The sequence below is a fragment of the Neurospora tetrasperma genome, assembly GCF_000213175.1.
Source record: "Neurospora tetrasperma FGSC 2508 unplaced genomic scaffold NEUTE1scaffold_2, whole genome shotgun sequence".
NCBI classification, from domain to species: Eukaryota; Fungi; Ascomycota; class Sordariomycetes; order Sordariales; family Sordariaceae; genus Neurospora; species Neurospora tetrasperma.
The window spans coordinates 3,337,821-3,354,059 of NW_009799100.1; the positions used below are offsets into that span (position 1 = coordinate 3,337,821).

At 51.7% G+C, this 16,239-nt stretch overlaps 5 protein-coding genes across 5 annotated transcripts; 1 reads left to right on the forward strand and 4 right to left on the reverse strand.

Annotated features, from left to right (window-relative positions):
* Positions 1-1,547: 1,547 nt before the first annotated feature.
* Positions 1,548-2,417, forward strand: NEUTE1DRAFT_60731 (uncharacterized protein; the record flags this gene model as incomplete). The annotated part of the gene is made up of 4 exons (XM_009851319.1): positions 1,548-1,807; positions 1,888-2,126; positions 2,190-2,258; positions 2,345-2,417. The coding sequence occupies 4 exons, from the start codon at positions 1,548-1,550 to the stop codon at positions 2,398-2,400; spliced, it is 624 nt and encodes a 207-aa protein (XP_009849621.1).
* A 1,735-nt stretch (positions 2,418-4,152) lies between these two features.
* On the reverse strand, positions 4,153-6,409 carry NEUTE1DRAFT_60735 (uncharacterized protein; the record flags this gene model as incomplete). The annotated part of the gene is made up of 5 exons (XM_009851320.1): positions 4,153-4,771; positions 4,827-5,609; positions 5,664-5,845; positions 5,906-6,268; positions 6,331-6,409. The coding sequence occupies 5 exons, from the start codon at positions 6,407-6,409 to the stop codon at positions 4,493-4,495; spliced, it is 1,686 nt and encodes a 561-aa protein (XP_009849622.1).
* A 2,363-nt stretch (positions 6,410-8,772) lies between these two features.
* NEUTE1DRAFT_60736 (uncharacterized protein) lies at positions 8,773-10,766 on the reverse strand (the record flags this gene model as incomplete). The annotated part of the gene is made up of 4 exons (XM_009851321.1): positions 8,773-9,036; positions 9,096-9,730; positions 9,796-10,211; positions 10,289-10,766. The coding sequence occupies 4 exons, from the start codon at positions 10,597-10,599 to the stop codon at positions 9,016-9,018; spliced, it is 1,383 nt and encodes a 460-aa protein (XP_009849623.1).
* Positions 10,767-11,190: 424 nt separating this feature from the next.
* NEUTE1DRAFT_60739 (uncharacterized protein) lies at positions 11,191-12,383 on the reverse strand (the record flags this gene model as incomplete). The annotated part of the gene is made up of 3 exons (XM_009851322.1): positions 11,191-11,379; positions 11,431-11,592; positions 11,666-12,383. The coding sequence occupies 3 exons, from the start codon at positions 12,157-12,159 to the stop codon at positions 11,325-11,327; spliced, it is 711 nt and encodes a 236-aa protein (XP_009849624.1).
* Positions 12,384-13,150: 767 nt separating this feature from the next.
* NEUTE1DRAFT_116498 (uncharacterized protein) lies at positions 13,151-14,177 on the reverse strand (the record flags this gene model as incomplete). The annotated part of the gene is made up of 1 exon (XM_009851323.1): positions 13,151-14,177. The coding sequence occupies one exon, from the start codon at positions 14,148-14,150 to the stop codon at positions 13,359-13,361; it is 792 nt and encodes a 263-aa protein (XP_009849625.1).
* Between the last annotated feature and the right edge of the window lie 2,062 nt (positions 14,178-16,239).

A 16,239-nucleotide genomic window follows, 5' to 3' on the forward strand; every position in this document is an offset into this window, starting at 1 on the left:
TCATATGAAGCCACCCACGTTTGTAGTGTACCATAGTAGTGTAACTGTTGTACTTAACCTCGGGGGATCTCAAAACGGAATATGATGTCGTCGTCTTACAACATGGAAACGACGTTTAAGCTTAAAACCACCGACAACACCATGGTGGGATCACCGCTCCTCGAATAACCTGACAGGAGACCTGGGAGAGTGGTCAATATCAATGCCCAGAAGCACAATGTTAACCCAACCCCAGGCTAATGTCAAGATGACAGTTGACTTCGAGAAGCACAAGGCCAACACGACAGGGCCGCGTTAACTCATGCATGATATGCCTGGTTGTGATGAACTTGGAGATAAGCAGGACTCCGCTGAGTGTCAGCCATGATCCTCGACGTCGTTTAGTGTACACCACGATGGCAAACAAGACAGGCCATGATGCGCTGCTGTTGTGCTCGCCGACCAGCTCGGAACGAGCTCCGCCGTCTGAATGGTAACAATGTCAAATCAGATCAGCGGTTGTGGGTGTCAAGTGGACGCAGGTTCTGGCCCAACGGACTCAACAGCATCTGGAAGCTTGATGATGGTTTTTGTGGGGAGAAAACCACCTTCATCGATTTGGCCACCAGAATGTCACCGAATTCCACATAAAAACGGCATATTGGAAGGATGTGGGTCGTAGGGTGTTGCCCCTCGGCAGTGTCCGAAGAACTTGTCAGGCCCATCGCACTGGAAAGACCCGGACATTGCAAAGAGCTGGGCTCCTGGGGAGCCTGTGATGCGGATGCTGTGGTTGGTCAGGGGCAGTGACCCCTTGTACCTGCGCTTGCATACCTGTAAACCAAACATGTTAACAATTTCAGCGACCCCCGGGTCTGATTTTCCAGCTGCCCAACTGCCGTCCCATCGCCCCGCATCATGTTTTGATTTCTTTGCAATCTGCATCACCACATCGCACACTCCGCCGGCTTTCTTTCCAAGGATTGCTCCAGCCTTATCCCATCTGGAGCGACTTCGGCTTGCCACCCCCTTTCATTCGCCTACATACCCCCCCCTTTCTCGACCTGTGACCATGTCCTCTCACAGCCGACTTGTCGTATCATTGGCATGCTGTTATCCCAAACTGGGAGACCGCCCGAAGTATCAATACACTATTCATCAGCAGCGTTGCAGAAAAATTTCACAGAATTTGCCAATCGTGATAGCCGGGGCCCTTGTGCGTTCCGGTCTTACCTAGTAGCATCCATGTTGGACCATCAAGTCTATAATGATATAAGCTTTGGGACCTGCCAGTGCTTCTCACCATCGTCCATGTTTCTTCTGCTGTGAACTTCTACCAAAAACATCCATTCAACACCACATGAATGGGACCAAGCTCAAAGAGTAAGATCTTTACTATACACGCACGAACTGCCGCGACAAATCCTCCGGGACATATCCACTCTTGCTCGACAAGAAACTAGGGTCACCAAGCACAGCAAACGATCATCTGCCAGACTCACATAACGACAATCGCCACCGACGGCCTCGATAAAATCCCCGGACGGGGTCCTCCATTCAAATTGATGATGGCGCAACAACTCTACCTCCAACTTCATTACTCTGGCCTCAGCCCTACCACCGAGTTTCACTCACCCACGACAAACTACGACAGGACATCGTCATCATCCTTGTCACCATCCCCTGTGATGGCTGTTGGTACAGTCTTTAGGCCAACCAGACCTGAGGACTGGGAGCCATACCGGGATCTGATAGCTCATCTGTATACGACGATGAAGCTAAAGGATGTCATGAACGAGATGCATACGAGACACAATTTCAAGGCAACGTAAGTCTGTGCTTACGATTGTAAAAGTGTATCTCCAAAAGAAAAACGAAAAGAAAAGAAAAGCTAACAATAATCGTTAGCGAGAAGCAGTATAAGACGCAGATCAAAAAGTGGAACCTGGACACCAAGTACACCAAGGCGTCCGAATACATGGCCATGATCAAGACCAAGAGGCGACGAGAAAATGAAAACCCACCAAAACAAACACGCTTCATTCTCCGAGGGCGACCCGTGGATCCAAAAGACATCAACCGGTTCGAGAAGCGGGCATCCAAGAAGGGAATGATAAAGGATGAAGAGCTCGCCTACAACGCCAAGGGTATGCCCCACAACAATCATCACTACGGTTGCTGTCAACAAGTTAACACATTCGGGTATGAAGAAGCAGAGGATATTGAAGATCTGGTTTACATCACTCCCTCACCGTCACCAGAGCCGGACTTTTCATCATGTAAGACCTCATTCAGTACTCACTGAGATCCCCTGACCAACATAAACAATTGGAAACTAACACAAACTTTCCGGTGCCACAAAAAGACGCCCCTCCCCCACCTCCAACACAATACCAAACAACCGAATACCATGAGCAATAGCAATTAACGGGAGTGGGAGTTCACCATCAAGCACCCACGACGGACGATCTCATCGGGGACTGGCTGGCCCGCGGGAGATTTGCTACCACTACTAGTGCTAGCACCTCTCAGGAATATCACCACCACCAGCAGCCTCAGTCAGCATACCCGTCGTATCCATCGTATGCCCATCATCAGTACACGACGGCGGTCCAGAGCACTCATTCCCATATACAGCAGCAGCAGCATCAGCATCAGCATCAGCATCAGCATCAGCATCAACATCAGCAACAACAACAACAACATGGTCATCATAGCCACCATCATATCTACAATGATTATAGCAGGCGATGAGTGGAACGATGAAAGCAGAAACGAGGACGACCAACCTCAAGCTTCGCTCATGAGTCGCAAGAAGCGAGAAGCGAAGGTAGTTTCTACGCCTGGCCGCAAAATACATCACCTCATTAGACCATTTGGATGTCGTCAACCCCTTCTATCCACGCATATCACAGCACAGTCACTTGACGGTCATTTCACCACCGACTACGCCACCAACCCATCCCCAGAAGTGCTGATGACGAAGACGGATGACAAAAACCACCAAATCACTATGCAAATAAATAGAAATAGAAAAATTTCCGCCGTCAAGACGTTTATGCTTCACTATCAAAATAAAATAATACCACGCAGTTTTTGATTCCACAAATGCTTCGCTAGAAACATTGCTGTGAATTGTCGTGTTCCCAATTAAGAGAATTGCTTCCACTGAACCTCTCAAGATCGTAAATAAAAACACCGACTCACAAAAAAGGAAATTGCCATGGATCGGACTTAGCTAAGTGACTTCAGATCTCCGGCATGCAAAAGGAAAACGTAAACGGCAACGGAAACTTATGCAGAGAACATGTGTGTGTGTCCAGGTCCAGTCAGCCCAGTAGTGTATCCGGCGTCTTTGAGAAAGTTCCACGCATATTGCTAGTCCGGAGACGGTGGTTATCCGTCAGGGGGAATAGCGGGGATGGGCACAGAGAGAGAGAGAGAGAGAGGGTAAGGGGAGGTACAGAAGTTCTTCTTTTCAAATTTCTTTTTTTCTTATTTTCATTTTATTTTTAATTTTGATACCTTTTTCTGCCCTTAGGCGAGGAGTAAGGGGGCATGTCTTAGGACAAAGTAGATGAGACCAACCAACAGCTTAGGGAAACCAGCCCGCTGCCACCACTCGTCAAGAAAAAAAAAAAAGGACAAAAAGGGGGCCGTTGCAAAAGTGTGATGGGGATTACAACAATTCGAAAAGACATCGGCTAGAGTCCCATTTGGATATTTCTATTCAGGAATGGCCTAGAACTCAAGATCAGAGGTGTTAGAAAGACGCTTGGATGCGTAGTAGGAGTGTTGTATATACCCACGGTATAATGTCAAAGATCTCAACTAATTTGTCCAGGATGAGGGGGAGCTGTTTTTATGTTGGCGTGTACAAGAGATAATCGGATGGCTTTGCTGGGGTTCACCAAATTCAAGCTGAGAACAGGTCTTCCAATCCACTTGTCCTGAATTATACTACATCTCAGAACCCGATGTGTGTATCATTCTACACTTTCGCTGCGTATGTCTGAGCTGACTTCAACAGCCAACACTGTGGGGCATTACGAAAGCGCAAGCGACTTTGTTGAGAAAGAAAAGAAAAAACACTGATTTTAAGCAGGAGTAAGTGTCTGCATGGCAATATCATAATCCACGAGCTTCACGAGATCGACACAATGAAGGTATCTTCAAAGATACAACCGATGCATAAAATTTTCATGGGTTACTGATATCAAAATAACGACAAACTCCAGGACTGCCTTGGAAATAATCCTTTGTACCTTCCTAATCACTCAACCTTCCATGATAAATGCTAAACTGCATTACAACCAGCCCATGACTCCCCCGTCTGTGTCATTTTCGTCCTCCGAATGGGGTAAATAATTCCCAAAATTTCCATCCTCTGAAATTAGGTTGTGAAAGTCCTCGTCACTTCATCACACAAGTCATGAGCGTACCTTCGCCGTATGGTGAAGGTATCGAATATTTCTTTGATAGGAGACATGGGGTATCACGAGATCAGGTGAACTTAGAGCTCCTCCTTGATCTTGTCGCCAACCTTCTCGGCGCCCTTCTGGTAGGAATCAGCACCTTCCTTGACCTTGTCGCCGGCCTTCATGGCCTGCTTCTGGGCAGCATCAGCACCAATATGAAGCTGACCCTTGATCCAATCCCAACCGGCCTTCGCGCTCTCTCCGATCTTAGCAAAGACGGTCTCGGTCGGTGTCGAGGTTCCGTACTTGAAGTAAGTCCACTGACGGCGGGCCAGAGCACGGAGCTCGTTGAGAGTAGAACCTTGGGGGACAGGCTGGTAGATTGTGTTAATAACTGATTTGCGTATTGAAAGGGTAATATCAACTTACTACGCCATAGCTATCAAGGTAAGCCTTGAGATCGCTTTCACTCCAGGTGTCAAAGGTCTGGGCCTTGGCAGAGTCGGTAGCCTTAGCGAGGTAGCTAGTAACTGAGGCGTAAGAATCGCCACCAGCAGCGGAAGCAGAGGCATATCCAGATTGAGCAGCGGCGAGCAGCTGGTCACGGGTAACACCGGCCTGATTGGCGACCTTCTTGCCGGCGGCATCACCGTGGGCAAGAATATAGTCCTTCAAGTTGTCGTAGGTCCAGTCATCGAAGGTCCAAGCAGTGTAACCAGAAGCAGCCTTGTGGGCATGCTTACGGGCCAGGGCGCGGAGCTCATCAATCTTGGAAGCCTGGGGAACGGGGACACCGCGAGCGTCGAGATAGGCCTTGAGGCGAGTCTCAGACCACGTGTTGATAGCCTTGTCGAAAGCATCCGCAGCAGCCTGGGAAGCGGCATCAGTGGCCTTGGCATAGTTGGAGCCGATGTTAGAGGTAGCAGCACCGAAAGCCGAAGAAGCAGAAGCAGAAAGGGTATCACCAAGGAGATCGGCGCGGTGCTTGCGGACAAGGGCACGAAGCTGGTTGAGCTTGGTGCCCTGGGGTACGGGAATTCCGTTCTTGTCACAGAAGTCCTTGAGCTGGGACTCGCTCCAGGCATCGATGAGCTTGTCGGTCAGGGTCGCATAAGCAGCTTGGGCGCTGGAGGTGGCACTGGCCTGTTGCTCCTTCATGCGGAGATAGGCAAGGCGGGAGTTGCGGCGAACAGTAGCGATAAGCTTGTCTCTCTACAATGATGGTTAATGCTTGGTCAAGATCTGCACTCACGCATATCAACTTACGGTAGTGGGCTGAGGAGCAGGGATGCCATGGGTATCAAGCCACTCCTTCAAGTCAGATTCAGACCAGGTCTCATACAGCCAGTTACCAGGGTAGGCAGCAGTCTCGCCGGCCTTTTGAGCGATGGTCTCGTAGCTGGAACGGGCCTTCTCAAGAAGGGTATCACGCTTACGGGGCTGGGGGACTGTGATGTTGTCAGTACCTCAAAGCGGATTTGCATCAAATGCGAGATAATGAAACTTACCTGGGATGCCATGGCGGTCGCAGAAGGCCTTGAGCTGGCTGTCAGTCCACGAGTCCAAAATCCAGTCCTTCACGTTGAGCCAGGAGTTGTGAGCCTTGTCCTCAGACTCATACCAGACACCCTTGACCTGGTCGATGAGAGAGTCCTTGGTGGCACCGGCGGAGTCCTTGGTCTCGATTCCCTTCTGCTTCAGGTAGTCGGTGAGCTTGGCAGCATCCCACTCCTTGTAAGGAGCGACCACCTGGTCATCCCAGTTGGACTGGACGAGCTTCTCAAGCTCCTTGCGGTCCGCAGGTGTAGGATAGGGGACATCGTGGTCGGAAAGCCATCTCTCGAGCTCAGTCTCGTGCCATTTGTTGTAGGCTGTGAAGAAAAGATCACAATCAGCGGGTGTCGGCTAAGATCAGAAAAGCGAGATTACGCACCAGCATTGGAAAACCACGAGCTGCCGTAGACAGCGTCGGCCACAAGGGCCAGGGAGAGGAAAGTCTTTGCGATCCTCATCGCGGACTGAGTTTAAAGGTACGTTACTATTGTCGGGGTGAGCAACGAAGACGGCGTGGTAGTGAGGTTGTTGTTTGAAGATTATGCACACAGATGGTGAGAGTATGTGCTTGGGGGTATCAAAAGCTGAGTCGTGTTCCAGTTCAGAAAAAGCAAAAGAGGAAGTCGACAGAAGAGAAGGTTAAATCGGCAGAACTTGTTTTGATGTTGATGTGCCCTGGGATTCCAGAAGACAAAGGAAGGAAGGAAGGCAGCTGCTGCGTTGGTCAAAACCAAGGGACTGAAGATCCAAGTGAAAACGAGGGGCGGTCATGGACGTCACTCCTGCCCGACTGGTGCCAGGCATTGTGTCGCGTCCTTGTTCTTTTCACAAAACACAACAAACAAGCCACAACTGGCACCACGATTTGGCAGCTGCCCAGTGTCACGTATTTGGTAGGAACACGAGCATGTCTACAGAAAACAAGAGTGGCAGGCATTCATTATCCACCACCGGCTTCAGAGTTTTTTTGTACAGCCCCGTTTCGATCTACAACTGGCAGGAACAAGCTATCGTCTCGGTCCCTACACAGATGCGATGCTCTGCGAAGGCAAGGTGGACGAGTGAGAGGGGAGGGGAAGCTCCGATACAATGACGTAATTGGCAGTCGCCGCCTGAACTCCCGCGTGAATTGCTGTTAGTTGAAGCTTGTTGCCGTCTTGCCATTGGTCTGCTGTCAATCTCTCATCCCTTCTCTGCCTTCGACAAACGAAGGCCGGCATCATCGTTTGCTCTTGTATCCTCCAGCCCCGTCACATCATCGTGTCACAGGCCAAAACCAAAACATCTTTTTCTGTGCCAAAGCAATGACGTCATGCTGCCGTCCCTAGTGACATTTTGGTGTTGGGCCCAGACCATTGGCGCCAAGACACGCTAACATGCTAAGCTCTCTTGTTCTCCTAACCCTCGATCAGTAGAAAGAGATCCAGAAGAAGCTGTCGTGAGCCAAATATTTGGATGGTAGATGGATGGCAGAAATTTGTATTTGGAAGCTGTTGTTTCTTCTGTTGATCTTGTCTACTACCCCACGATGACTCTGTATTAGTGTGATCTGCGGAAATGAAGTCTGATACTCGTTGGGGAGGGGGGGACCTGACGGGTAGCCGAGTGTGATGCTGTGAGGATTTGCGACCACCGTTTCAGTCACCACTCATCTCGGGTCACCTCTCAACGCTTGCAGAATTCAGGGTCGTTTGAGAGGTCATCCGATATTGAGATGCCACGTTATGCTCTGCAGTCACCTGTGCAGGGAACTGTCAAGTGTCTCAAAAGATGTTTGTACTCGGCAGGAATAACGGGATGGACTGATATTGATGCATGCCAGGGCACATCTTGCACTGAACTTCTCAGCGAGGCAGATGTTCACTCGAGCATCGCTGAACCACGATCCTTCACAACTGACAAAAAATTCGTGAATACTGTTTCTCTCTAGATCCTATAGAGCGCTATGAGGTTTTACGGAGATAATCCATCGATGGTTTCTTCTCACGCAACATCATAACCTGTGCCACAAAAAGAAGAAGAAAACAAAAATGAAAGAAAAAAAAAGAAAAAAGAAAAACAGGTTGTGATCCATCCATGATCTGGTCAAAGCCCAAATCATCTGCCTGATCCAAGAATGTCAAGGTTACTAGAGCATCTCGAGGGTCGTTTTTACAGGATCCACTGGCGTCCTATAGTGATATTTCGTTTTGGTCGTTTCAAGTTTTGACATGCTACGTATTGGCGGTAGTGAAGAGGCAGAGTGGTCGTGTTGTTCCAACGGAGTACTTCGGGTTTGTCGGATACCAACTATGAGGGATGGTGCTCTAACGTGGATGCCAGGATCATGCGGAATTCTGAAAAAAATGTGGTGAGAATTCAAAGTCAATGTTTAAACCATGAGAGATCTTTCTGGCAAACGACCTACACCTGGATCTTCATTCAAGCTGCAGGTCTTTATCGGGTTAGTTCTGAGGACTAAGCTTTGGATTATTAGGAGCGAGTTGCAATCTGTTGTACTTTGTACAGTTCACATCTTGAGCCACGAAAAAAAGGTAAGCAAATCCACATTATGGAAGAATCGTTCGAAAACAAATAAATGAAGTGTCATAGAAGCAGCAAACCACTGGTGTAGCAACTCAAGGACGAAATGCAAGATGATATTGAAGTATGGTCAAAATCAAACAACAGGTGGTCACATTGTCAACGGACCATATACGGAAACCCGTGAAATCTGTTTGATGCTATACTTAACATTTTAGTTTTACCAAGACAATATCAGGGCAGCGAAACCGGCGGACTGGAAACCGTTTCACCGTCTAGAATGAGAGTACCGGGTAGGCAACATAACAGTAAGTTAACAAGAAGGCCAGCAAACATTGTTCATCAGAGTCATCAAGCCTCTGGGTTATCGAGTATTTGCATGGCATGGCAAGTCATCAGAGTAAAACGCTTCATTATGATACAAGACATGCCCCACCCAACGCTAGCTCTATTGCATGCCAAATTTCTATGAACCGTCCATGACCTTGTTGTTTGCCGTAGTTCGGTCGTCGCTTTCAGTACGGTAGGAAATGCAATAACATTAAGCGTAGAAGTTGACGGTCTGAACGCGTGGTCAGTAAGCAGCACACAAGCATTGGTTCTCTTAGGGAAAATACTCACTTCCTTCTTCTTGGCCTGCACCTCAGAAATAGCGTCAACGTAGTGTTCGTGTCCAATCTGGTTTTTGCCCATACGGAGGGCAATCATGCCAGCCTCGACACACACGGCCTTCAGCATGGCACCGCCAAACTCATCCGTGCTGCGCGCCAACTCGCCCCAGTTAACGCCAGGGTTGACCTTCATCTTCCTGGAATGAATCTTGAGAATCTGTGCGCGTGCCTCCTCGTTCGGAAGAGGGAACTCGATCTTGCGGTCGAGACGACCGGAACGAAGCAAAGCGGGGTCGAGGACGTCGATACGGTTCGTCGCGGCGAGAACCTTGATACGGTCGTCAGAAGCGAAACCGTCGAGCTGGTTGAGGAGCTCCAACATGGTTCGCTGGACTTCACGATCGCCGGACTTCTCGCTGTCGAAACGCTTGGTACCGACGGCATCCAACTCGTCGATGAAGATAATTGACGGGGCCTTCTCTTTTGCTAGGGCGAAGCAGTCCCTTACGAGCTTGGCACCGTCTCCTATAAACATCTGCACTAGCTGGGGGCCAGCAAGCTTGAGGAATGTGGCATCTGTCTGAGCGGCGCAAGCTCTGGCGAGTAGAGTCTTGCCTGTTCCGGGAGGTCCGTACATCAAGGCTCCTATTTCAGAAGTTAGCAGCAATACCACAGCAGCGAATTTCTGCTCCATCTTGGTAAAGACATACCCTTGGGCGCCTTGATACCAATCTTCTTAAACCGTTCGGCTTCCTTCATAGGCCACACAATAGCCTCGACAAGTTCGTCAATCTGCTTGTCGAGACCACCGACATCTGTGTACTTCTCCTGAGGTTTCTCGTCGACCTCCATGGCCTTGACTCTGCTGTCGTACTCGGCGGGCAACGTATCCAGAATAAGGTACGAATCCTTGTTGACACCGATGAGATCGCCGGGCTTCAACTTCTCGGGGTCGACCAAGCCGATGAGAGGGAGGAAGATGGTCTGTCTGGTCGATGTCTTGATGACTGCCGATTTACCCACGCGCGTGGCATCCAAGTCGATGTTGGCGCCCTCTTCGGAGGACTCGGCGGTCGGGTCAAGGTCCAAAAGTTCAACGACATTTCCTACGAGATACGGAAGTTGTCTGATGAGGCCAGCGTTAGTAGGGGAGGTTTGGCGGCTACTGAAGGCAAGCCTTAGGGGAGTGTAGGGGATGTTTACCGGTTGTTGGCAATCTTTTCTTGGTTCTCCTTGATCTTGTCCTTCATGGTAGCCCTCTCATGTGATAACCGCTGGTATTCGCTCTTCATGATTCTGGCATCGTTCTCGAGGAGGCGCTTCCGCATCAGGATGTCCTCTGTGCTCAAACTCAGAATCTCCTCATCTAGGATGTCATCGGCCTCGGGCTCGGCATCCTTCATCTCGGCATCGCCATCTCCCTCCTTCTTGTTATTTTTATCCTTGTCCTGATCCTTCTTCTTGTCCTCGCGCTCACGGCGATCGAGGTCGTCGAGTTCCTCAAGGGTCGACATGGCTGACGCAGGCGGTTGCGAATGTGGGGTATCGGTAAGGAAAGTCGCAAGGGCGCAGAGATCGGGTTACTGATCCTCTGTATGTAACCTCCACGGAATTTGAAAAGGACGACGTGAAGTAGTAGTGGTGGTTCGTGATGAAAATCGCCGTTGTTTGCGTTGTGGTTGGGAGACCGTCGGTCGTGCTTGTAGTGCAGTGCTGCGTGGATGGTGGCAGTTGCGTGGTCGACATGCGGCACAGAGCTTCGAGTGCTGTCGGTGGTTGACCAGGAGCTGGGCTGCAGGCAAAAGCGCGACGTAACAAGGCCGGGTACCTAACGCCCCACAGTATGTACTTCAGCTCTAGACCCCACTCTGACCCCAGAGTGAACCAGCCACAGCTGACTAACCACGCGGCATCGGCCATCCAGGTTCACGGTTTCAATTCAGTCTCGTTTCACTGCACGATCATTCATCTGCTGTGCTTCATCCAATTTCGATGTTCATGAAGTCTTAAACGGAGTTGACGAAAACCCTTGAGCTTGTCCCTTACGGGGAAGCAGCTCGATAACATAGGAATTGTTTCGATACATCCCTCATCGGATTAAAAATATACCAGCGCATTACATTAGAGTACGAGAAGGCCGTATTCACGCCTCTCGTCAAGTGTCAAGTATCAACTCTCCCAGGACAACCACGATGCCGGACTGATCCTGATGCGTTTGAGCCCCAATAACCACAGTCGTCTACTCGTCGTCCAAGATCCCGCTTGCTATCGGCCCAAAAATCGGTACTTCGTATCTGGAAACCAAATCAGCTTTTGTCCACTTGTTTGGATCCCGAAAGACATACCTGTCTAACGTGTCGGCGTCCCTATAAGCATTAATAACCAGCCATCCTACCAACGCCAAATCCGCCAGAAATAACAGCCAGCTGAGGAAACTCGACCAAGAAATCAACAAATGAAGCACAAACAATGCCGTAAAAAGCAGACTGGACTGCCATGCGTGGAACCTAATCCCCAGTTCCACATGTCAGCAACGCTAACTCCTCGACCATACCGAGAGATGGGTCTTGTTTCACTCACCTGACATAATCACTCTTCCGCTCCAAAATCAACAGCAAAATCGCTCCCAGCGGCGGCACCGCCAAATACGCCAAACACGCCTCATAATCCAGCCTCAGTCCCAAGCTCGTATCAAACTCGGACACCATCCCCTCTCGAGCGCCCAGCGCATTGAAATATTCGCCCATGCTTCCTCCTACTCCTCCTCCTCCACCACTGCCGTTCCTACTGCTGAACCCAATGCCACTGCCGATCCCATTGGCGGTGCCAGGAGTAGCACTCGGACTTTGATACCTGCTGATGCCCTCACCCGACCAAGCACGATGTGGTTGTGGGTGTAGAAGTGGCGGAGGCGATGCTTGCGCTGGGCGCTGTTGGTACTTGTTTCCGCTGCCGGGGGAGTAGGAAGAACGGCGACCGTAGTCCCACGATGTGCGTGGGGAGGAGGTGAAGTCGGGTGGTGAGATGGTGCGCCCATGCTCCGGGGGTGCGGCTTGGTAAGGTGCGAAGTCCATTGTTTTGTTGTTCTTTGTTTTGCCTTTCTTGAGACAGTTGTGATGTGTAGTAGGTCAAGAAATCTCGTGTGCGATTATTGGAATGCACGTTTCGATTCGCAAGAGCGTGTCGTTGTGTCAGGTATGTATCGTATCCTTACGTGGTGGTCCCGTAACTCGTTATCGTCTCTTCGTTCCGGCCGTTGCTCGTTAGTGGTTGTATTTTGGAAGTGGCTGTTGCTCTGCCCGCAGTTGGTTTTGGTATTGGGTTCAAGTTGACGCAGATTGCCGTGGACGATGTATGTATGGAAAAGACGATGTATGTATACTCTGCGAACGAGAGATGAGAGATGGAATGGCACAATGCTCAAGTCCGTATCTTGAAGGGTGGGTTGATGAGAGGTTGAGTGGAGTTGAAGACAGCGGGGATGATCGAGATACGTAGATAGCTTGTGACTGATGGGGTTTGACGAGCGGGAAGCTTTCGGGAGGGGAAGGAATCGGTAGCTCAGCGGCGCCTTTCTAGTGAGAAGCGGCCAAGATCATGGTGAAGATGCAACTGCAAGCTGTCGAGGCGCGATGCGGCCCTCGTTCGCTGCAATGTGATGTCAGCACAGGAATACAGTCGTATAGGATTTCCCAACGGTCAATTCTTGAAATTCCGTCGTGAGTGGTTTTTGTAACAGACAGCAGCCCATGCAAAGGCAATCTAGCAATTATGCGTTGCAGAGTCCAGTTCCATACGGTCACTTGATGGTCTTGGTATTCTGTCAGTGAACCATTGGGAGGCAGCAATGACCAGAAGGGAAGCGAGTGCAGGGGTGTACACCAGCAAACGACTGCAGGGACCACCTCCCTTACACCGGGCCTTTAACATCAGCGGGGTCGAGCCTAGCTAGCCCGGTACAGACCTCACTTGATCATCAAGGTCCTCTGCTAAGAACCCGAAGCTGCACCGTTGTCCGAAGAGATCGTCAACCCACCAGTCAGCATCAAACACAAACGAGACACTGCCAGATGATTTGCGCTTTTACATATGTCTTTGTTACATTGTATTGTACACCAGATCTTTTGTACTTGATCTCTTATAAAGTAGCAGCATCGTATCACTAGGTCCGGCAAGCCTGAGAAATGTAAAGCACCCAGACCTTTGGTGTTTGTGGAGTAAATTGGGCCCCGATATTTCCGGTTGTTCGCACTCGACTTCACGCTGATCAGATCTACTCTTTCTTCTCCTCCTCGCCCTCGCCCTCCTTCTTGGGGTTCTGCTCCTCCTCCAAGACACTCCTGCGGCTCTCCATGGTAAGCCAGAGGCTCTTGCCAGCACCCTCCAAAACGCTGGTAAGACCCATGCCGGCGCTCTGCAGCATGTGCACGAGCTGGGCGCGCAGACCCTCGATTCCGTTCTCGATGCCGCCAACCCACTTGATGCCGTCGTAGTCGAAGGCCTTGCCCTCGATGCGGCCACCGACTAGCAGGAGCTTCTGCAGACCAGACTGGCAGGTAAGGTCATAATAACCGGGGTTCTTCTTCCTGCTGGGCGCAGGGAAGGCTGGGGGGCTAGGGGCGAGGACGCTCAGGGCAGCGCCGAGATGCGCCGGCGACACGGAGGGCAGGGTGAGGATGGCGACAGGTCCGACGAGCAGAGGAGCGAGCTGGCCGTAAACGGTCTTCTCAACGGCCTCGGTGTTCTTGGTCGCCTCTTTGACAGCCTTCCACGCATGCTTCGACAGATCGTGGTTGTATGTAGCGGGAACCTTGGTGCCCGTAGCTGTTGTAGCCGTGGTGGGCTCCACTGTAGAAGGGTCGAAGAACTCAACGGTCTTGAGCGCAACATCGAAGATGCGCGTGCGGACAACCTGGAGGTGGATCTTGGAAGTGATATCGGGAGCGTCCTCTGGAACTGGAACGTTGCTCAGGGCAAGGCTAAGCTCTCGCCTTATCGCAGCCCACTCGATAGCGGTCAGGTTGTTGTGTTGGAAGATGAGCATCAAGGGGGTCGAGCGGAGCATCGAGGTGTAAGTGCGCAGAAGTTGCGACTTGCGCGTATCGACGGGACGGGCGCTCGGGGGTTGGGTGGGCGGCACATAGTCGTCGGGTAGCCTGAGGTGACCGGCGGCGGCGGCGCGTTGTGGTGAGGCAGTCGAGAAGGCGGATGTGGAGGTGGAGGGCACCAACAGGGCGGCCGACCTGGACGAGATTCTGGAAGACTTGATGGCAGAACCCAAGCCGCGGACGGCCGGGCGACTTAGTCTGAGAGACATTCTTGAATCACATTGTGTTAACCATAGAGGACGCAGACTGGGGCCATCTCCGGGGGGCCGGAACTTACTTGTGAAAGGAGTGAACAATCTCGCGCTCCGTCAGTCCCCCGGATTGATAAGTCCCAGTCCCCGTAATCGCGGCCGGGCTGCTGGCGAACAGAGTTCCCGAAATTTTGGCGCCGCGTCGCCAATGCCGGAACGCACTGACCACCCGGTCTCCCGCTCGCTGTAAAATCAAAAAGTTGCCTGCCGCATCTTACTCCAAATGCCAAGAGTTGGAAGCAACTCACCGCCCGCTAATTCTGCCAGCCCATTCAGGCTCATTTGCGGTTGTGATCTGCGGCTGCTGGGGTGCTCAATGCCTGCATATCTGCCCCGCTGATGCCCGTTGTCGCGGGGCACTCTGGCGGCATTCGATGCCATCATTGGGGAGAACAAAGCACACTGTAGAAAGCTGCCCGTCATTCCCACCAAACCTTGGATGGTATTCCCGCCGCGCCTCTCCGATCCACGAAATGAGTCAACAACAGCCAGACTTTACTCCTTCCACAGCTCCCAGGAAGCCGGCATCATTCAATTGGCCTCCCTGACCAGCCTGACAGCTATTGCGACCAGGCAAACAATTCTGATCCCGGCAGAAACTCCACATCAACATCTCCAGAAACATGTCGGCGCAACAGCAACAAGCGGCACCGGCGACCGCGACTGCGGCTGAGGACCTCCCGGATGTCAACATCAAGAAGCTACTAACCCGTCTCTGGCCCCTCGGACACCCCGACCCTGTGACGCCGGACGAGATCGCCCATGCCATCTCTTACTTCTTCACCAACCAAATCTCCGATGTCCAGGCCGGCGCGCTGCTCATGTGCCTGCACTTCACCGGTCTGGACCGCAGTGCCGAAGTGCTATCCAAAACGGCCCAGGTGATGCTGAAGGCCGCTGCCCAGACCGACCTCAACGAACTACGTCAAGTCATTGAGAAGCGCGGCAGACAAGAAGGAGCCTACAACGGCGGCCTCGTACGTTTTTCCTCTTACACATTCAGTCATCCCAGTCCCTTTCGTTGTCCCGTCCCCTTTTCCCTCCTCACCCTACTAGCTCCCTTACTGACCACCTCCTCGATTCCAGTGCGACATTGTAGGCACAGGCGGCGACTCCCACAACACCTTCAACATCAGCACCACTTCCTCCATCCTCGCCTCCTCCCTGCTACTCGTCGGCAAGCACGGCAACAAAGCCTCAACCTCCAAGTCCGGCTCGGCCGACCTTTTGGCCTGCGTCCCTCCCCGCCCACCCCAAATTTCTCGAATCCGCCCCGACACCGTCTGCTCGCTCTACTCCCAATGTAACTACGGCTTCCTCTTCGCGCCCGTCTTCCACCAGGGCATGCGCCACGTAGCCCCCATCCGCGCGCAGCTCCCCTGGCGCACCATCTTCAACCTGGTCGGCCCTCTGGCGAACCCGCTGGACGCGCTCGACCCGGCCGTTTTCTCGGGTGAAGGTGGAAAGGACAAACTGGTAGAGGCGCGAATGATTGGATGCGCGCGCAAGGACCTCGGTCCCGTATTCGCTGAGGCGCTCAAGATGGGCGGGGCGCGCAAGGCCATGGTAGTTTGCGGCGATGAGGAGCTGGACGAGATCAGCTGCGCTGGACCGACGCATTGCTGGACGATCAAGCCCACCGATGAGGACCCAGAGGGCGAGCCGGTGGTGAACCACTTCTTGCTTCACCCGAGCGACTTTGGGTTGCCGGCGCATCCGCTGTCGGAGGTGTCGCCGGGTAAGGAGCCGATTGAGAATGCGGCTATTTTGAGCAAGATTTTGAACAATGAGATGC